Source organism: Barbus barbus, assembly GCF_936440315.1.
Source record: "Barbus barbus genome assembly, chromosome: 7".
Taxonomy (NCBI): domain Eukaryota; kingdom Metazoa; phylum Chordata; class Actinopteri; order Cypriniformes; family Cyprinidae; genus Barbus; species Barbus barbus.
In genome coordinates this window covers 20,714,080-20,737,250 of record NC_136735.1, presented here as the reverse complement: position 1 = coordinate 20,737,250, position 23,171 = coordinate 20,714,080, and the positions used below count along the sequence as shown (strand labels likewise).

Below are 23,171 nucleotides of genomic sequence, written 5' to 3'. Positions count from 1 at the left end.
TTTGAGATTTGTAACTTTGTAGATCTTTTTAAGCCCAAACATACACACTACACACAGACTAAAATTCAAAAAGTGAAAAAGCATAACAGGACCCCTTTAAGTGAAAACTAGAAGATGGGGGTGCTTCTATAGCCAGATGAGAAGTCAAAAGTCACAAAGTGTATTGGTACCCACCAAAACTATAATTTATATTACAAAAAATATAATTTAATATTATATTATAAAAATATAATTTAACATCTTACACTGAACATATATTTGCACCCCCTATGGACTAAACAAACATAGTGGTGAGATCTCTGCCATGTGTCAAAGATGTAAAACATCTACTGGGACTCTTCTTGATATGCTCTGGAGTTGTCCAGCCTTGGAGACATTCTGAAAGCTCATGTATATTTATATGCAATGTATATTTATTGCAACAATTTCTGAAATATCAAAGAAGATTCAAGATTTTATTTGTCTCACACACAATTATACAGAGTATTATACAGCAGTGTAAATGTAAGAATCATACTGATCCTAAAATGTAGATAATAGGTGATATCAGTTCACTTCACATGACTTATGAAGGTTACTTTATTTTGCTTGCATAATAGTGCAGCTAAAAAAAAAAAAAAAAAAAAAAAAAAATTTCATACTTAACTGGAAATCTGAGAACGCCCCAGAGCGAACACATTAGACTAATGAGCTTGTAATTTATAGTACCCGAGAAAATACTGTATTCTGCAAAAACCCACAGACTTTGACTATATTTGTGCCCCTTTTCTTGATCCTTGATGTTGAATATTTGCATGTAGGCATGTGATGGTATCAAATTTTCATATTGCGATAATTGCTAAAGCTTTTATCATGGTAAAAAAAAAAGTGTTGTAATAATACAATGTAGCAGGTTTAATAACTCTTTTCTTATAACACAAAGAACTGAACACTTAAATACAATAAAGCAATACAAAAAAAAGTATAAACAAATGTTACAAACAGATTAACACAACTGCACTTGTGATGTTTTTAATGTAAAGCCATGTGAATAAAGGCTTTTACATTTTTTCACTATAATTTCAAGTGCCTTGGAGTGATTCGTTTTTTTAATGTTAGACCTTATTTTATTTGTCAGTTTTTGTCTATGCTAGAAATGTGTTTATTTGTTCTTATTTTATTATTGACAGTTCACGTCTTTAAAAATGTTAAACCTTTATTAGTTATGCTACTAGTTTTTTTGCTGTGGTATCGAAGTAGTATTTAAAGTGTTCTTTAAATAATAAAGGTCCTCCCAAAAAAAAAAAAAAAAAAGAATCTGTTACTCAAAATCTGTAATACGGTCCGAACCATGAGTTGTGCGAGTTGTCTTGACTTGTTATTTGAAGGAAAAATGCAAACAGGAGTTTTTGATCATGCTGACTGGTCACAGTGAATGGATGCTGAAAGGCCTTAAACAACTTATAAAACTTTGATCGTCCTCTTCTCACTGACTAATGGTTAGATAACTATTAAGAGGGCAGCCCTACAAGTTTGTATGATATATGTACCACCACATTCTAGGAGGCACTGTAGAACCACGCCCATGTATTAGCTTCAGCCTGGCCCTAATGGCTGATTATTCCAAGGTGTGTGCAAATTTTCTTCTTCCTACAGCAACTCATTTGGTGCACGGCACATCATTCTTTTTCTATGAAACCTGTAAACCACATTCACTGGTTCTAACTCTATAGCGACACCGGCTCTATAGCGGCACATTATTTCTTCTGCGTGCGTGCAGCTTAGCGGGAACATTGCATATATCATTATTTTACTTCCATATATACATGATCACTGAAATTGTGGTAATAACAATCATTTGGCAAAATTACAATCACGACCAAGGGCGTAACCATAGTATAGATATTGGGGGGGTCCAAATGTGAGCCCTTCCCCAGATATTTTTTGCATTTAGCATAAGTGCATTTCCCACAATTCACAATTTTCATATATTGATAAAGATTTGCTCATCTAGAACATAGTTTTGAGGAATACATTGACCATTTGAATTCGCATTGAAAGAACAGTTTGCAAATTCTCTGACATAGCAGCAAATAGGATGGCTTCCAGTGAGGAAAACTTACATACCTAAAGCATTTTGAATATTGTGCGTTTCATGTGAATTAAATCATATCAATCATGAAATCAAACTTACAACTACACTATGCCTACCCCCCCACACACATACACAGGACTAAGCCACAGCCAACACCCCCCCCCCCCCCCTCGCATCTTCCAATCTGCACCTCTACCTACATGTTTACACAAGTAGCTCTATGTATGTGACAAATAAACATCCTTGTATCCTTGTATCAATAGTTAACATCAATGTAACATTATTAGGGCCCAAGCCAGTAAGGCGCAGGGCCCTATTGTTTTCCTAAGGATTATTATTAGGGCCCAAGCCACTAAGGCGCAGGGGCCTCTTGTTCTTCTAAGGATTATTATTTTTTTATTAGGGCCCAAGCCACTAAGGCGCAGGGGCCTATTGTTCTTCTAAGGATTATTATTTTATTAGGGCCCAAGCCAGTAAGGCGCAGGGCCCTATTGTTCCCCTAAGGATTATTATTTTTTTTTTTTTTTTTTTTTTTCGACTATCCGGGTACTTTTGGGGGGCCTTAACGTGCCCGAAAACTCTTGAAAATTGGCACACACATTGGAACCTGCGGCCATTAGGACGCCGCTGAGGCTGGGACCCGGGCGTGGCACAGGGGCTCTACGGCGCCCCCTGCAAAATTGTCAGAAAGCTTGATGTATAGCTCACACATACTTGCACGTATTCATATGAAACTCGGTACACATATAGAACTCATTGAGCTGAACAACTTTCACGCTGCATGTTTTAGGCTCCGCCCAACAGGAAGTCGGCTATTCAGGGCTGTTTAAAAAGCGCATGCTCTGGAATTTGATATACTCCTCTGAGGATTTCCATACGATTGCCACCAAACTCGGTGAACATGATCTCAAGACATTGGGGACGCTAAATTGCGAAGATATTTTTGATATGTCGAACGGTTTGCCCGTGGCGAGGCGATGAAGTTATGGCGAAAAATGAGACCCAGGAAATGCGTAATAACGTCCACATACATTGTATGATGCAGATCAAACTTCAGTGATTTGTTCGTTGTATGATGCCGATCGGATAGATGTGACTATTATGACTGAAAGTTATAGCGCCACCAACTGGCTGCAGGAAGTGTGTCGTTTTCAAAATGCTTTGAATTCAGCATCTTCTTTTTACTCGATTTGCTTCAAACTTCACCAGAATAATGTCAAAACACGGCCGATGTAAAACTGTGAAGGGAATATTGATATCTAAAATTATGTTACCATGGCAACGTGTCAAAGTTGAAAATTCGTTTCTGGTGATTTTGAGGCAGATAACATGTTTAGAATGTCATGAAACTCAACACACATATGAGTATTAATGATAGTTAGACACTGGAAAAAGCTCATAAACGGGCGTGGAAGAGGCACTCTATAGCGCCACCTTTTGTCAAAAATGGGGGGGTTAGTTTTAGCTACAGATACCAAACTCGGTACATAAATTGTTCTTATTAATCCGGACAACTTTCTAATTTACAATCATTAGCTACGACCAACAGGACGTCGGCTATATTTATTTTAATGTGGGTTTTTAAAAAAAACGGGCTGTAAACAAATTCATACTCCTCCAAACAGAAACACGTAAATCACACCAAACATTTTTTCTCATGACGCCAAAATACTGAAGATGCTAAATTGCGGACGGATTTAGGATATCTTGAACGATGATTTAATGGCAATTTATTAAAGTTACAGTAAAAAAGAGAAAACTTTTTTTTTTTTTATCTTTTAAGAGCAGCTTCCAAACACTTCATAAAAAATTACATACACAGAACAATACAGTCTGAGGATATGTGATTAATTTCATGAATTTACAATAGACTATGGTGAGAAGAAAATTTAAAAACTATCAGAGAGCTGTTAGACTGCCTCTGAGTGAGATCTCCCTGTCACTGCTACTGAGTGAGGGGTGGGGGTGGGGTGGGCTGTCAGTGACTGTGTGAGTTGAGGAGCTGGGTGAGAGAGAGAAAGAGAGAGAGAGGGTCTGTTTTTTTAAAAATCTTTAAAAAATGCTTATAAATCATTAAAGATTTTGATAACACTTTATAATAAGGTCTCATTTCTTAACATTAGGAAATGCATTAATTAACGTGAACTAACAATGAAAAATATATTTTTACAGCATGTTAATTCTTCCATGATAGTATGAACTAACAAAGAACATTTTTTTTAAAGCATTTATTAATCTTTTTAATGTTAGAAAAATAGTCATGTTCAAAAGATAAACTTTAAAATGTAATAATATATAAACACATTTTGGAATTAATATTGATCAACATTAAATGGTATATAATTATTAATGATTATATATATATATAATGATAGCTACAGACACCAAACTCTAAATGGATAAACCCTAAACAATAAATTGTTCTTATTAATCCGGACAACTTTCTAATTTACAGTCATTAGCTACGACCAACAGGAAGTCTGCTATATTTATTTTAATGTGGGTTTTTTGTTTTTTTAAACGGGCTGTAAACAAATTAATACTCCTTCAAACAGAAACACGGAAATCACACCAAACATTTTTTGTCATGACGCCAACATACTGAAGATGCTTCATTGCGGACGGATTTAGGATATCTTTAACGGTGTTTTAATGGCAATTTATTAAAGTTACAGAAAAAAGAGAAAACTTTTTTTTTTTTATCTTTTAAGAGCAGCTTCCAAACACTTCATAAAAAATTACATACACAGAACAATACAGTTTGAGAATATGTGATTAATTTCATGAATTTACAATACACTATGGAGAGGAGAAAAATTTAAAACTTAGAGATCTCCTGTCACTGTGCTTCTAACGTGTGCGGTAGGTGACTGGGTGGGTGACTGACTGTGTGAGTTCAGTGAGTGTGGAGGGGGAGAGAGAGAGAGAGAGGGTCTGTTTAAACTTCTCAATAAAATCCTTAAAAAATGCTTATAAAGCATTAAAGGTTTTGATAACACTTTATAATTAAGTCTCAATTGTTAACAGTAGGGAATGCATTAATTAACATGTACTAACAATGAAAAATATATTTTTTACAGCATGTTAATTCTTCATTGATAGTATGAACTTACAATGAACTAACAATGAACAAAATATTTTTAATATTAGAAAAATAGTCATGCTCAAAAGATAAAACTTTAAAATTTAATAATATATTAACACATTTTGGAATTGATTTTGATAAACATTAAATGGTATATAATTATTAATGATGTAAATTAACAACAGTTAAATAATGTTGTTTTTAACATTGGTTAATTCACAAATAACATTAAATATTAACAATATATTTTTTACTTTATTCATTTGTGTTAGAAAAAATTATTCATGTTAGTTAATGGAAAAATAAATCATTAAAAAATGCTTATAAATCATTAAAACCTTTGGTAACTATAATAATTTCTCATTTGCTAGCATTAGTAAATGCATTAACTAACATGAACTACCAATGAAAAATATATTTTCACAGAATTTAAAGATTTATATGTTGTTCTGTGTGTGTTTCACAGAGTTGATGGTTTGGATTAACCCTTTAATTGCCGTATCCCTTAAAACCAAACTGCCAGAGGGTTACTGTGATGCTTGTGCTCGCTGGGCACCGTTTTATCGATGCCACCGGGGTGGCGTATGCTGACGGCTTGGGCCCGTCATCGCTGCTCGCAGCTATATTTTTTTTTTATTATTTTTTATTTCGACTATCCGGGTACTTTTGGGGGCCTTAACGTGGCCGAAAACTCTTGAAAAGTGGCACGCACGTTGGAACCTGCGGCCATTAGGACGCCGCTGAGGCTGGGACCCGGGCGGGGCACAGGGGCTCTACGGCGCCCCCTGGAAAATTGTCAGAATGCTTGATGTATAGCTCACACATACTTGCACGTATTCATATGAAACTCGGTACACATATAGAACTCATTGAGCCGAACAACTTCCGCGCAGCATTTCATAGGCTCCGCCCAACAGGAAGTCGGCTATTCAGGGCTGTTTAAAAAGCACATGCTCTGGAATTTGATATACTCCTCTGAGGATTTCCATACAATTGCCACCAAACTCGATGAACATGATCTCAAGACATTGGGGACGCTAAATTGCGAAGATATTTTTGATATGTCGAACGGTTTGCCCGTGGCGAGGCGATGAAGTTATGGCGAAAAATGAGACCCAGGAAATGCCTAATAACGTCCACATACATTGTATGATGTAGATCAAACTTCAGTGATTTGTTCGTTGTAGGATACCGATCGGATAGATGTGACTATTATGACTGAAAGTTATAGCGCCACCAACTGGCTGCAGGAAGTGTGTCGTTTTCAAAATGCTTTGAATTCAGCATCTTCTTTTTACTCTATTTGCTTCAAACTTCACCAGAATAATGTCAAAACATGGCCGATGTAAAACTGTGAAGGGAATATTGATATCTAAAATTATGTTGCCATGGCAACGTGTCAAAGTTGAAAATTCGTTTCTGGGGATTTTGAGGCAGATAACATGTTTAGAATGTCATGAAACTCAACACACATATCCATTTTAATGATAGTTAGACACTGGAAAAAGCTCATAAACGGGCGTGGAAGAGGCACTCTATAGCGCCACCTTTTGTCAAAAATGGGGGGGTTAGTTTTAGCTACAGACACCAGACTCGGTACATAAATTGTTCTTATTAATCCGGACAATTTTCTAATTTACAGTCATTAGCTACGACCAACAGGAAGTCGGCTATATTTATTTTAATGTGGGTTTTTTTTAAAAACGGGCTGTAAACAAATTAATACTCCTCCAAGCAGAAACACGGAAATCACACCAAACATTTTTTATCATGATGCCAAAATACTGAAGATGCTAAATTGCGGACGGATTTAGGATATCTTGAACGATGATTTAATGGCAATTTATTAAAGTTACAGTAAAAAAGAGAATTTTTTTTTTTTTTTAACCTTTTAAGAGCAGCGTCCAAACACTTCATAAAAAATTACATACACAGAACAATACAGTCTGAGGATATGTGATTAATTTCATGAATTTACAATACACTATGCTTAGGAGAAAATTTAAAAACTATCAGACAGTTGTTATACTGCTTCTGAGTGAGATCCCTGTCAGCCTGCATCTGAGTGAGGGGTGGGGGTGGGGTGGGGTGTGAGTGACTGTGTGGATTGAGGAGCTGGGTGAGAGAGAGAAAGAGAGAGAGAGGGTCTGTTTTTTTAAATCTTTAAAAAATGCTTATAAATCATTAAAGATTTTGATAACACTTTATAATAAGGTCTCAATTCTTAACATTAGGAAATGCATTAATTAACGTGAACTAACAATGAAAAATATATTTTTACAGCATGTTAATTCTTCCATGATAGTATGAACTAACAAAGAACAATTTTTTTAAAGCATTTATTAAACTTTTTAATGTTAGAAAAATAATCATGTTCAAAAGATAAACTTTAAAATTTAATAATATATTAACACATTTTGGAATTAATATTGATCAACATTAAATGGTATATAATTATTAATGATTATATATATAATGATAGTGTGGCGGGAGGAGCCAACGACAGACACAGTGGGCGTGGCGTCAAGCCTCGGAGAGGTTTTTATTAAACAATATATTAAAATAAAGTGTCCAAAGGGGGAAAAGTGTCCAAAATAAACGGGGATCTGGTGTCCTCGTCGTGCTGCGGGGCTGTGTAGGAGGGCAGTGTTCAGGAGGGAAGGGTCCAGGGAAGGGGCGGAGTCCGGTGGCCGCACGCGCTCCCCTCTCGGGGCCGGGAGCGAGTGGCGGCGGCGTCTCTTGCGCGGCTTCGTCCATCTTCGGGCATCCCGGCGCTTCTGGGGGATTCGGCGGCCCGGCATCCTGGCCCGTCAGCCGCCTAACGGGTGCGGCAGTCCTCCTCGACGCTCCCTTCCTGGACCCACGAGGACACCAGCGTGCATGCACGGGGGAGAGACCGGTCTCCCGAGGAGAGGCGCGTTCGGCATTTAACGGCGGCGGTGATGAGGCTCTATTCACGTCAGGTGCGCCTCATCACACGCCGCCAGCCCTGGCTGTTTCAGCGCCCCTCCTCTCTCACACACCCACTCCTGTCGGGAGCCTGGTGAAGGGCGGCGAATACGGGACGGGGTGGTGATGATAGACAGGGGGGAGGCAGCCGACTCGTCACAATAGCTACAGACACCAAACTCGGTACATAAATTGTTCTTATTAATCCGGACAACTTTCTAATTTACAGTCATTAGCTACGACCAACAGGAAATCGGCTATTTTTTTTTTTGTGTTTTTTTTTTTAAAAGGGCTGTAAAGAAATTCATACTCCTCCAAGCAGAAACCAAAAATTCACACCAAACATTTTTTCACATGATTCCAAAATACTGAAGATGCTACATTGCGGACCGATTTAGGATATCTTGAACGGTGATTTAATGGCAATTTATTAAAGTTACAGTAAAAAAAACACTTTTTTTTTTTTTTTATCTTTTAAGAGCAGCTTCCAAACACTTTTATAAAAAATTACATACACAGAACAAGACAGTCTGAGGATATGTGATTAATTCATGAATTTACAACACACTATGGCGAGAGGAAAATTTTAAAACGATCAGAGATCTCCTGTCACTGTGCTTCTAATGTGTGCGGTGGGTGACTGGGTGGGTGACTGACTGTGAGTTCAGTGAGTGTGGAGGGGGAGGGGATGGGGGAGAGAGAGAGAAAGAGAGAGAGGGTCTGTTTAAACTTCTCAATAAAATCCTTAAAAAATGCTTATAAAGCATTAAAGGTTTTGATAACACTTTATAATTAAGTCTCATTTGTTAACAGTAGGGAATGCATTAATATTTTTTACAGCATGTTAATTCTTCATTGATAGTATGAACTTACAATGAGCTAACAATGAACAAAATATTTTTAATATTAGAAAAATAGTCATGCTCAAAAGATAAAACTGTCAAATTTAATAATATATTAACACATTTTGGAATTAATATTGATCAACATTAAATGGTATATAATTATTCTTGATGTTAACTAACAACAGTTAAATAATGTTGTTTTTTAACATTGGTTAATTCACAAATAACATTAAATATTAACAATATATTTTTTACTTTATTCATTTGTGTTAGTAAATTATTCATGTTAGTTAATGGAAAAATAAATGCTTATAAATCATTAAAAGCTTTGGTAACTATAATAATTTCTCATTTGTTAGCATTAGTAAATGCATTAACTAACATGAACTACCAATGAAAGATATATTTTCACAGAATTTAAAGATTTATATGTTGTTCTGTGTGTGTTTCACAGAGTTGATGGTTTGGATTAACCCTTTAATTGCCGTATCCCTTAAAACCAAACTGCCAGAGGGTTACTGTGATGTGCGTGCTCGCTGGGCACCGTTTTATCGATGCCACCGGGGCGGCGTATGCTGACGGCTTGGGCCCGTCATCGCTGCTTGCAGCTATATTTATTTATTTTTTTTAATTTTTTTTTTTTTCGACTATCCGGGCACTTTTGGGGGCCTTAACGTGCCCGAAAACTCTTGAAAATTGGCACGCACATTGGAACCTGCGGCCATTAGGACGCCGCTGAGGCTGGGACCCGGGCGTGGCACAGGGGCTCTACGGCGCCCCCTGGAAAATTGTCAGAATGCTTGATGTATAGCTCACACATAATTGCACGTATTCATATGAAACTCGGTACACATATAGAACTCATTGAGCTGAACAACTTTCACGCTGCATGTCTTAGGCTCCGCCCAACAGGAAGTCGGCTATTCAGGGCTGTTTAAAAAGCGCATGCTCTGGAATTTGATATACTCCTCTGAGGATTTCCATACGATTGCCACCAAACCCGGTGAACATGATCAAGACATTGGGGACGCTAAATTGCGAAGATATTTTTGATATGTCGAACGGTTTGCCCGTGGCGAGGCGATGAAGTTATGGCGAAAAATGAGACCCAGGAAATGCCTAATAACGTCCATATACATTGTATGATGTTGATCAAACTTCAGTGATTTGTTCATTGTATGATGCCGATCAGATAGATGTGACTATAATGACTGAAAGTTATAGCGCCACCAACTGGCTGCAGGAAGTGTGTCGTTTTCAAAATGCTTTGAATTCAGCATCTTATTTTTACTCGATTTGCTTAAAACCAAACTGCCAGAGGGTTACTGTAATGTGTGTGCTCGCTGGGCACCGTTTTATCGATGCCACCGGGGTGGCGTATGCTGCCGGCTTGGGCCCGTCATCGCTGCTCGCAGCTATAGTTGTTCTTGAAAAACAATGACTGACCCTAATGATCATTTAAATTTGATGCATTGAAAATTCTGTTTTTATTGGTGCGAGTGTTATTTGCTTTGACTTTACCAAGCCTGTTAAGTGCCAAGTGAATTTTAAAAACATCAGTCAATATCTCTCTCTCTCACACACACACACACAACACACGGGGGGAGACGGAAAAAAGAACTACACACACTGATGACAGAGTAAATGGACCCCTTTTAAAAGTTTTTCCCCTACCAGAATTAAGTTTTTGAATCCACGGCACCGGATCAGATAGGTTTCCATTCAAATCAATGTGTCAACTTATATCCGTTCAGTCACGGATCAGATCGTAAAAACAAACAGGCCAGGCCATCAACGAATGAATAGAGGCTTATCAATGGAGTGCGAAGTGCTGGAACTCCTTGGTCTGTGATTCCAGCAGTCCATTATTCAGCCTATTTTCAGGGTATCATGCTAGCTACCTAGCTATAATACTGAGCCAATGTATAGTATATGGTGGATACACCCATGATCACGACACATTGTTTTTGGTTCAGCACCACTGAAATTACTCCATATCCATCCTAACACAATATATTACAGTCATTTTCTAAACTAAATGCACACAATTTGATGGCAAGTGTATGGAGACTAGGTTTCCCAATACCTGTAAGAAGAAGAGACGTTGTGTTATCTCTTGGATCAGCTCTTCAGAAACATCTTCTGGAAAAAACTTTGCCCGGAACTTGAACTGCAGAGGGTTTTCCTTTCTAACATCCTGTTGAGTCACCTGCCGAGTTTTCACAGAAACACATTAAATAAATCAACAGGGCAAATAAAGTTAAGAAATTTGGCAAATACTTTTATCCAAAACGACGTACAATGCATGCAAGGTATACATTTCAGGTTGTGCATTTGCTGAGAAATGAGATTTGAACCCATGTCCTTGGCACTGCTAGCACCACATTCTGTTTGAGCTACTGGAATGCCATATAAAACCTAAATCAAGTATCCAAGCTACCACTTCGACGCGTGTTCACGAGAGTACCACAACGCATGCGTGTAGTGCTGCTGACCCAGGAGCCGGCGTTGGTGAATGCGCGTCAAAGACTGACACGGAAGAGAAGAAATTGTTGAATAAAGTCGTTATTTTTGTTTTCTTTGCACACACAAAGTATTCCTGTAGCTTCATAAAATCAAGGTTGAACCAATGATGTCACATGGACTATTTTAACAATGTCCTTACTACCTCTCTGCGTCTTGAATATGGTATTTGCACTGCTGTCTATGGAAGGTCAGAAAGGTCATGGATTTCATCACAATTTTTTTTAATTTGTGTTCCGACGATGAATGAAGGTCAAATAGGTTTGGGATGACAAGGGTAATAATTAATAGAATTTTCATTTTTGGGTGAACTAACCCTTTAAGGCTGGTTTTGCAAGTTTCCATAGAGCTGTTTATAGAAAAGTTCAGGCTTTTACAGCAGGACATCTGTAACCACAGGCTAATTTTCCCCCCACTGTTTTTTTTTTTGCTTCAGTTGAACAGGAAGCCAGTTAAAACTGCACATCTGAGGTGTAGTGGAATTGTGGTTTAATAAGAACAGCAGTACTAGCAAGAGACATAGAAAAGTGGGAGGGAAAGCCTTACCTTTTTATTCAACTTCAGCCACGTTGTGTAGCCTTTACTGTCCACATACTGCAGACCGAAAAACCAGACCTCTCGCAGACCTACAGTCTTCACCACCTGCAGGATGACCATGAACAAATTAATTTTATTCAAAAATCAACATGAAATAGACTTTTTTTTTTTAACATCGAAGTTCCCATTTCTTAATGAATTCAACTACACAATATTAAAGGAATAGTTCATCCAACCTCATGTCGTTCCAAACCCGTAAGACCTTTGTTCATCTTCAGAACACAAATTAAGATATTTTTGATGCATTCTGAGAGTTCTCTGACCCTCCTATAGACAGCAATGTAATTACCACGATCAAGGTCCAGAAACGTAGCAAGGAGATCAGTAAAATAATCCATGTGACATCAGGGGTTCAACCGTAATTTTACAAAGCTACAAGATTACTTTTTGTAGGCGACAAAAACAGAAATAATGACTTCAGCCAACAATTCATCTCCTCTGCGTCACCCTAGCGCCTTTTTGGAGAGTATCCACTGAACGTAAACGGTCGTTTACACTTTGATTTGAATGAAAACAACGTATCCGCGTGGCGCAGCCGTTTACTTTCAGTGGATACTCTCCAAAATGGTGCTAGGGTGACACGGAGGAGACGAATGGTTGAATAAAGTCGTTACTTATGTTTTCTTTGCGTACAAAAAGTAATCTTGTAGCATCGTAAAATTACGGTTGAACCCCTGATGTCACATGGAATATTTTACCGATCTCCTAGCTACGTTTCTGGACCTTGATCGTGTTAATGACATTGCTGTCTATAGGAGGGTCAGAGAACTCTCAGAATGCATCAAAAATATCTTAATTTGTGTTCTGAAGATGAACGGAGGTCATACAGGTTTTTCTGGGTGAACTATCCCTTTAAGGATATTATTTATTTATTTATTTTATTTATTTCTCTCTCTCACACACATTATATATATATATATATATATATACACACACACACACACACACATACATACACATATATACACATACATACATATACACACAGTCGGGGAAAACAAATAATTTGATCCCCTGCTGATTTTGTACGTTTGCCCACTGACAAAGAAATTATCAGTCTATAATTTTAATGGTAGGTTTATTTGAACAGTGAGAGACAGAACAACAGCAAAAAAATCCAGAAAAAACATTTAAAAAAAGTTATAATTTGATTTGCATTTTAATGAGTCAAATAAATATTTGATCCCCTATCATTCAGCTAGATTTTTGGCTCCCAGGTGTCTTTTATACAGGTAACGAGCTGAGATTAGGAGCACTCTCTTAAGCCTTAAACACACTGCATGTTTTCGGCTGTCCCAGACAAAAGATTGGCATCATGAAACAATGGTGGCCAAGAAATTGCCACGGCTGCTTCACGATTCAGTTGCTCCTCTGATTGCTTCACCAATGATTCAGAGGAGAACTGGGTGAAAGTGTTGTGGTCAGATGAGACCAAAATCGAGCTCTTTGGCATCAACTCGCCGTGTTTGGAGGAGGAATGCTGCCTATGACCCCAAGAACACCATTCCCAACGTCAAACATGGAGGTGGAAACATTATACTTTGGCGGGTGTTTTTCTGCTAAGGGGACAGGACAACTGCACCATATCAAAGGCACGATGGGCGGGGCCATGTACCGTCAGGGCCAGGGCATTGAAAATGGGTCGTGGATAGGTATTCCAGCATGACAAATACCCAAAACACACGGCCAAGGCAAAGAAAAAAAAGGAGTGGTTCAAGCAGCACATTAAGGTCCTGGAGTCTCCAGACCTTAATTCTCATAAAAAAAATCTGTGGAGGGAGCTTAAGGTTCGAGTTGCCAAACATCAGCCTCGAAACCTTAATGACTTGGAGAGGATCTGCAAAGAGGAGTGGGACAAAATCCCTCCTGAGATGTGAGCAAACCTGTTGGCCAACTACAAGAAACATCCGACCTCTGTGATTGCCAACAAGGGTTTTGCCACCAAGTACTAAGTAATGTTTTGCGAAGGGGTCAAATACTTATTTGAAGTACTTAAACTCAAAACAGTGGAATTTAAATGTAGACACTTACCTGATCAAAGAGCTGTTTGCCAGTGGTGTTGGGTTGGATGGCAAATTCCAGCTCCGCATCCATAGTAGTCACACGCACATTAATCTGTAGACAAGAATAAAAATATATATTATAAATTATCCTGATTGTTCATTTTTATTTTACACTGATTACTGACCAATTAAGACTGATTAGTATACTTATACAGTATACGTGAAATATCGCACTCCTGGAAGACTCTAGGCCAATCAGATTCCAGGATATATATATATATCTAGGTTACCCCTAGGTTTTCGGCTTTGGGGGGTGGGGGTGAATTCCGTTTTTTTCCGTTTTAATTTTTCTGGATTCCTTTTTAATGGTTAAATTACATTTTATTAATCAAAAAGTATGTCTAGCTAATTAAAATCATGAAACTTGAACAATTATAATCAATTTATTAAAAGTTTAACAAAAATTACATGTTTAGGGCCCTATGAAATTTTTTTCCAAACTTTGTTTATTGTTACAAAATTCTGTGTTTTGCATGTCTAATTATCTGAAAGCATAAAACAAGTTTAATTTATTCTTACAATAGCCCTATGTTTTTTTCCCCTCAGAAATTCTGTGTTGTGTATTGCAATTTTTAAGGCATAAAACATTCATTTAATTTATCTTTTAATTAATGAAAATTAAAAAAAAATTTAGGGGGGAAAATAATGGGGATTTAATACTACAATAAAAAACATTGAATGTTTATCCCATAAAAATATATATCTCTCTCTCACACACACACACATATACATATACATACATACATGCGTACGTTTGTATGTTTGTGTGTGTGCATCAGTGCGCGATACAGAGCGCGCGACTATGTGGATGCAGCACACTGGTGGTGGTTGAGAAGAGACCCCCCCCACATGATTGTAAAGCGCTTTGGGTGTACAGCAATACACAAACCGCTATATAAATGCATCATTCATTCATGTAATGTAGAGACTGAAATTACATGCCGTCATGTAAATAGGATAAACAACATAAGGCTATTTAGTTTAATAAAAGAACAAGGTATTGACCTGTTCTATAGGAAAGGTAACTTTAAATGACTTCTGTTGTGATCTGGCGTTATAGAGAAAATAAAATTACCGGCAGATCTCAAGTGGTGAAAGTTGGCCAGTTCACCTCAAACTCCATCACTCTGAACGTAGGAGCCCCACAGGGCTGTGTCCTGAGTCCCCTGCTCAACTCTCTCTACACGCATGACTGCGTGTCCTCTCACAGCTCCACATCTATCATCAAATTCGCTGATGATACTGTGGTTCTGGGCCTCATCTCCAACAATGATGAGACCGCATACTTGGATGAGGTAGAGAGACTCACATCATGGTGCCAGGACAACTGTCTCTCTCTGAATGTGAGCGAAACTAAAGAGCTGATCATGGACTTTAGGAAGAGACAGCAGCAGCCCTACACTCCTCTTATGATGAGTGGGACCCCTGTGGAGAGGGTGAGTAGCTTCAAGTACCTCGGTGTAAACATCTCCGAGAACCTGACTTGGACTACACACATCCAAACAGGTTAAGAAAGCCAGGCAAAGACTGTACCATCTGCGACAGCTGAGGAAATTCAGGGTCTCACCAGCAATCCTGAAAACTTTCTATTCAGGGACCATAGAAAGTGTATTGACTCATTGTGCATCTCAGTGGGGTATGGAAACCGCTCCAATCAGGACTGCAAAGCTACAGAGAGTTGTGCTCTTAGCTGAGCGCATCTCAGGGTCTGCTCTCCCCTCTCTGCAATACATCTACCTCAAACGCTGCAAAAATAGAGCTGTCAAAATCATCAAGGACTCAAATCACCCTGGTAACCGTCTATTCACTTTGCTTCAATCTGGTAAGCGCTTCCGTAGCCTGATGGCAAAAACTGAGAGACTTAGGAGGAGCTTCTTCCCCCAGGCCATCAGGCTCCGAAACTCTAACTCTGTGTCATAACATCACTTGACTCAATGTAAATATCACCATATCAATAAGCTATTAATAATTTTTCTCTACCTCATATTGCTGCCATTTAAATACCCTGTACAACTTTTTTACACATTTTTTTGCACATTCCTCTTTATTACTATTTAAGTCAACAACATACTGACCTGCACATTTATATATATATATATATATATATATATATATATATATATATATATATATATATATATATATATATATATATATATATATTTTTTTTTTTTATCTTTTATTTTATTTTATTCTTTTTCTTAATATTTGTATTCTATATAATTGCACTGTCCTTGGAGCGGACCTGACCTACATTTCACTGCTGGTTATACTCTGTATAATTGTGTATGTGAAAACTCTGAGAATTTATTCCCGCACGATAATAGAGATGCATTGATTTTGTGTCTTCTCCCGTCCCGCAGGAAAAAAAAAAATGTATTGTATTGCTATTATTAAAGAGATTCATGTTTGGTTCTTTCCCTGACCTGCATGTATTCTGACGCACTGGTAGGGAAGATGAATATAGCCTGGGCTATCGGGGACATCTAAAACGCTTAGGCTACCGCGCGTTTCTTTAGACTTCAAGTACTTTGATTTTGTTGACAATGACCATGTCGCTAGGCTACCTCCGGATCCCGCAGTGTTTTTTTTTAGCCGCTCATTCCCGCCCGCAGAAAAGTTCAAACCGCCCGCTCCCGTGAGATTTGCGTTGGGTCACGCGGGACCCGGCGGTATACACATACATACACACACATACATACACACACACACACACATATATACATATATATATTGTGACGAGTCGGCTGCCTCCCCCCTGTCCATCATCACCACCCCGTCCCGTATTCGCCGCCCTTCACCAGGCTCCCGACGGGAGTGGGTGTGTGAGAGAGGAGGGGCGCTGAACACCTAGGGCTGGCGGCGTGTGATGAGGCGCACCTGATGTGAATAGAGCCTCATCACCGCCGCTGTTTAAACGCCGAGCGCGCCTCTCCTCGGGAGACCGGTCTCTTCCCAGTGCATGCACGCTGGTGTCCTCGTGGGTCCAGGAAGGGTGCGTCGAGAAGGACTGCCGCACCCGTTAGGCGGCTGACGGGCCAGGATGCCGGGCCGTCGAGTCCCCCAGAAGCGCCGGTAACCCAGGAGATGGACGAAGCCGCGCAAGAGACGCCGCCGCCACTCGCTCCCGGCCCCGAGAGGGGAGCGGGTGCGGCCACCGGACTCCGCCCCTTCCCTGGACCCTTCCCTGACGAACACTAACCTCCTTCACTAGCCCCGTGGCACAGCGAGGACACCAGGTTCCCTATTCCTTTGGACACTTTATTTTCCCTGGACACTTTATTTTTCCCCTTTATTTGTTTAATAAAAACCTCTCCGAGGCTTGACGCCACACCCACTGTGTCTGTCGTTTGCTCCTCCCACCACAATATATACACATATACATATACACTCACCTAAAGGATTATTAGGAACATCATACTAATACTGTGTTTGACCCCCTTTCGCCTTCAGAACTGCTTTAATTCTACGTGGCATTGATTCAACAAGGTGCTGAAAGCATTCTTTAGAAATGTTGGCCCATATTGATAGGATAGCATCTTGCAGTTGATGGAGATTTGTGGGATGCACATCCAGGGCACGAAGCTCCCGTTCCACCACATCCCAAAGATGCTCTATTGGGTTGAGATCTGGTGACCGTGGGGGCCATTTTAGTACAGTGAACTCATTGTCATGTTCAAGAAACCAATTTGAAATGATTCAAGCTTTGTGACATGGTGCATTATCCTGCTGGAAGTAGCCATCAGAGGATGGGTACATGGTGGTCATAAAGAGATGGACATGGTCAGAAACAATGCTCAGGTAGGCCGTGGCATTTAAACGATGCCCAATTGATCGTATGTTGCTACTGGGTGATTTTAACATACATCTTTGCTGCCCGGGGCGTCCTTTGGTTGCTGAGTTTAATAATATATTGAACTTGTTTGGTTTTTCTCAACATATAAATCAAGCAACTCATGTCCTTGGTCACACTCTTGACCTTATTATGTCATATGGTTCCTCTGTAGTTGATGTTTTCATTGATGATGCTTCCTTCTCCGATCATAAACCCATTGTTTTTAAGGTTCCTGTTGTGAGCTCTGCTACTGTGAATAAGCCTGTTGGTTCTTATTCTCGTTTTATAAACTCACTGACTGTTTCTCAGTTCAGTGAACATTATCTAGCTAATGCTGTTGAAGAATCTATCTTGCATTCTGCAAAGACATCCTATGGGCCTAACGATTTGATTTCTCTCTTTTACACAGATTATACTAATATTTTAGATTCGATTGCTCCTTTTAAATTGAAACAACCTAAGATAAAATCGTATTACTGGTTGGATGACAATGCTCGCTCTCTTAGACAGGTGTGCCGTAAAACAGAGAGGAGATGGAAGCATGATCGGCTGACTGCGTCTCTTGAGATTTTTAAAGAGTGTCTGGTTAAGTTTCAGAGCGCTGCTAAGTCAGCCAGATCAAAATATTTTTCAGATCTGATTTCTGCAAACTGTCATAGACCTAAGATTTTATTCTCCACAATAAATGCAGTTATTAATCCGAATTCCCAGTATTCTAGGGAGCTGTCAGCAGGGCTCTGTGAGAAATTTGAAATTTTTTGTTGATAAAGTGAGTCAAATTTGGGCAACCATTTCCCCTCCATTTCCTCACAGGTTAGAAACCTGGGTGTTATTATAGACTCAGAATTATGTTTATCCAACATTGGATAGGTTCCTAGTTGTTAGGAACAGTTTTTATCAATTGCTGGTCATTTCCAAACTTAAAACTTTGTCTTTTCAAGATTTGGAGAAAGTTCTTCATGCTTTTATTACCTCACGTTTATTCTCTGTTCTCAGGTCTTCCTCAGTCATCGCTTTCACGTCTCCAGTTGGTACAAAATGCAGCTGCAAGGCTGCTTACTGGGGCAAAGAAATATGATCACGTCACTCCAATTTTAGCCTCACTACACTGGCTTCCCGTCCATTTTAAGATTCTGCTGTTTGTCTTCAAAGCTCTTAACAATCAAGCTCTGTCTTAACTTAGAGCTCTTCTTATCCCTTTGTCAACTACTAGACATTTAAGATCCACTGACAGGGCTCTTTTATCGGTCCCTCGCTCCCGTTTGAAAACCAAGGGTGACAGAGCCTTTTCAGTCAATGCCCCTCGTCTATGGAACCAATTGCCGCCTTGCACCTTCCATTACCAGTTTTAAATCAAGATTGAAAACATTTTTTCCTTAGCATTTTAATTTCAATTTTATTGATGTTTTATTGGTTCTCTTGTTTGCTTCTTTTCTGTTTTCTTTTCTCATTTAAATTTATGTTACATTGTTAAGCACTTTGGATAGCTTTGCTATGTTTGAATGTGCTATTTAAATAAAATTTACTTTCTCTCTCTCTCTCTCTCTCTCTCTGTGTGTGCATGCCAGTGATGTGTGTTGGTTAGTGTGCATCAATTAAAGCAGCGCATTAATATGGAAAGGTGATTAAACTGACCTGGAACTACCTGTGCAGTTAAACGAATTTAATCAACACCTGCCAGCCAATCAGAATCCAGTATTCAGACAGACCATGGAATAAATATTTATTCGATTACGATTATAATGTTTATGATTCAATTCGATATCACAATGTATCAAGATTAAAATCAAATTTATTTTGTGCATTTTTATTAAAATATATAAGCAGACTACTTTTTAAAATAAATGACAAATTAATAATAAAGCAAACAATTGTTAAGAATTAAACAAAATAAATATAGCTTCAAAACATACAAGAAAACAAAGTAGGCCTAATAAAGAGGGGAAAAGACAATTACAAGTGATAAACAAAACGTACTTTCAGTATCTGAGAGTGCTTTAAGTATCCCAAACTTTACAGACGATCATAGTTATGGGTTTTTCTTTTTTCCTCAGCATTATTGCCGTTTGATTACTGATGAGATCATAGACAGTGACAGCTTTAACAGGCTGCATTCACACTAATGAACACATCTATTTCGACATATCAGATGTTTTGTCCTGTTCTGAAAACATAGGCTAACTGACTGCGTTTACATAAATTTTGTATCATAAAATTATTCAGAAATGGAAGTGCATTTAACCGCAAGCGCGAGCTTCAGGACAAACACAAACTATTCCAAACGGCATAAATGAAAGCGTATCTAAAGTAAAACACTGAAATAACGGCGGGTGGAAGCACACAGAGTCAAGCAATGCGCAGGCATCTCACAGCGCATATTCTGTGCAATGAAGCCCGCCGCGATTGTCTCTAGCGCACACACGTGCCATAGCGGGGAAAAAGCCCAGCTCAAAATCGTTTTTTTCCGCACTAAGCTTGGTTTTTCCAAGTGCCCAGATCTCAAATTTAAAAATAGAGAGTGCATTTTTAATACTCGTGTGACAAGAGCGTATGTGAATGACCTTAGGCTATAATCGATTATGGTCTATTACTGCATTGATGCAGAATCGCCCACTTCTGCATTGCGATGCATCGATGCTACGATTAATTTCGACACCCCTATATAGTAGCAACAGTATTTTTTTTTTTAAAATGTATTTTTTTCTGATTGTGCTGACAATAAATGTTAGTATCTATCATCCTCTCCACCTCATACAAACATGCACATAAGAGAAAGGTGATCCAATGAGCAGTCCTACTGGGATTGAGTTACAGCAGAGTTTTCAGTGGCTCTGTCTGCCATATACCACAGGTTGGCCTTCCTTTCTGCCCTCTCATACCCACTGTCATTAATTTCTAATGAAAGCTCTAGGATGCATCACATGCTATAACATGAATACAGACATCGTTCCTTAACTGCCTTGCTATGCATTTCATGCACAAAACTGGCTTTAATCACATATGGGTTAGGATTTATTTAGTACGTCATGCCTACTGCCAGCTATACCATAAAGAAAATGCCTGAATCTCTACAGCTTTCTTACAATAGGCACCATTACACATAGTTTGAAACAAAATAACATTGGCATACGTATCTTTATTTAACCGTGCCTGCCAGAGACAATGGGATTACCAAGCTGAGTCAAGAACATAGTGTATGATCCTCCTATGGACAGATGAATCCAAAGCCAATGCTATGTTTAATAAGAAATAATGGTAGTGTGACAATTTAAGGATGTATTGCGGCATCATGGACTTGGACGCCATGCCATTATTGAAGCAAAGGGACTATGATGACAAAAAAAAAATCAGAAGAAGCCATCTATCCATGCACTGAAGCACAGCTGGGTCAGCAGAGAGACAATGATCTGAAGCCTACAAACGCCAGAGCTTAGGCAGTGCTTTCTTCCACATTAATGTGAAACATATATAAATAAGTACAGGGAGCGCAGTTGCAGTTATTTCTAATAATGGTGTTGTAGCCAGTTATTGGATAAGGGGCAATCACTTTTTAGTGTAAAAATATTCAAAGAGTCAGACACTGAAAAAAAAAAAAAAAAAAAAAAAAAAGAAATTCTCTGTCTCCCTACCTAGGAGGCTGATTACTAAAAATAAAAAAAGTAGCATATGAATAATTCAGAATTAAATCTTTATAGACTAGACATTAACACTATTGAAACATGTAGATGTACGTGTCATTTTAATATCACTGTAGTATTTTTAGTCACAAGTTTAATAATCATCAAATATTATTTCAATGATTGAAGAGTTCAAAGACTTGTCAGATGCTTTGTTTAGTGTTGCAGGACTTCATTTCTGAAGTAATACCTATAGTGCGCTGAAAAGAAAGTAAACTCCATGCTCAGGGGGTAAAAAAAAAAATAAACACCTCTAGACAGCCACAAAACCCAGGTCTTTGCAAATTGCATATAAAGGATTTGCTTGTGGGGAGGTCTGGGATATTTTGGGGGGAAATCAATCCATGTCAGGGTTTAAAATACAATAAGTAAGAAAATCTGATATGTGCACGAGGGCAGATGGTCGGTGATGGTGCAGGCATCCACGGAAGATTGTTCAGCCTCAACTGGTCCTTTTTTTCCCTCATTTTCCTGGAACATATTGGTTTTGCAAAATAATTTTCTTGACTCATTTTCAAAAAAGAAAATCAGCCCTTTTGAAAAATCCACTAAAGAGGATAATTGAACGAATATTATCAGAGTTCACTTGGGTTGTCAGAACTCAACGGTGCCATCTTTCCTCCAAACTTTCCTCCAAACTCGTGTATCGTATTGGTGATCTTTTTCTTCTTTTAAAAACACAGGTATTGAACTTGTCCAGAATTGTTTTCACACCGTCATCCTTGTTCAAATTACTTGTGGATATTTCTAGAGCATCATCTTTTGCTCTCCTGTTAGCGATAAAGTGACAGCAGTGGTGAAAGCTTGTTTCTTTATTTCCAGTTCAGTAATACACATCCAAATTTGAATTAAACTGAGGTGGAACCTTGTAGTTTCCAACAGCAATCCTCTGCTATGTTAATCATGAAAGACGACAGACAAAAATCTCATATTTGAAGCTCCACAGTCATCACCCTCTGTTTCGTCCACATCAAGCGCCACCCTAACAAGGAAAAGGAAAACCACCACCCCAAACATTCTCTTCCCCAAAGAGAAGCACCCCTACATTAACTAGTTACCAGAACTCGTTGAAAACTTCATTGCATTCTTCATGTAACATTATTACACTATACATTGTTTCTATACATCTATTGAAAGGTTGCATGTCAAAGGTTCAACTATCACAAAAAGCAAATATGTATATTTAAATTTATATAAGCATGTAAACTGCAGAAATTATCTTTTAAATCTCCTTAAATAAAAAATCAAATCAAAATGGAGTTACAAAAGCAGTCTCACACTGGCCTGAGCACATGGAAGCATTTAGCAGGCTGTGAGAGTTTAGGAGGTGAATTGCATGTTTAGCTGAATGGAGCTGAATAATTCACAGCAGGAACAAGAGCTGATCTCCCACTCACACTATTTACACCATCTATTTCACTCTCTGGTTGACAGTCACGTAACCGCTAAAGTAAAATAAACAGTGGTCCTGTTTTCCACACATCATGTCCTATTACAGACCATAAGAATTACTTGTATCTGAT

At 38.5% G+C, this 23,171-nt stretch overlaps 1 protein-coding gene across 2 annotated transcripts in view; it reads right to left on the bottom strand.

Moving 5' to 3' along the window:
* LOC306872827 (radixin-like) overlaps positions 1 to 23,171 on the bottom strand; it is a 96,374-nt gene that overhangs the window by 29,668 nt on the left and 43,535 nt on the right. For both annotated transcript variants that reach the window (XM_079421688.1, XM_079421689.1), the window contains exons 3-5: positions 14,105 to 14,188; positions 12,023 to 12,118; positions 11,040 to 11,162 (exon numbers count right to left, since the gene is read on the bottom strand). In XM_079421688.1, coding sequence (XP_079277814.1) covers positions 11,040 to 11,162; positions 12,023 to 12,118; positions 14,105 to 14,188 — 303 coding nt within the window. The remainder of the gene's footprint in view (positions 1 to 11,039; positions 11,163 to 12,022; positions 12,119 to 14,104; positions 14,189 to 23,171) is intronic.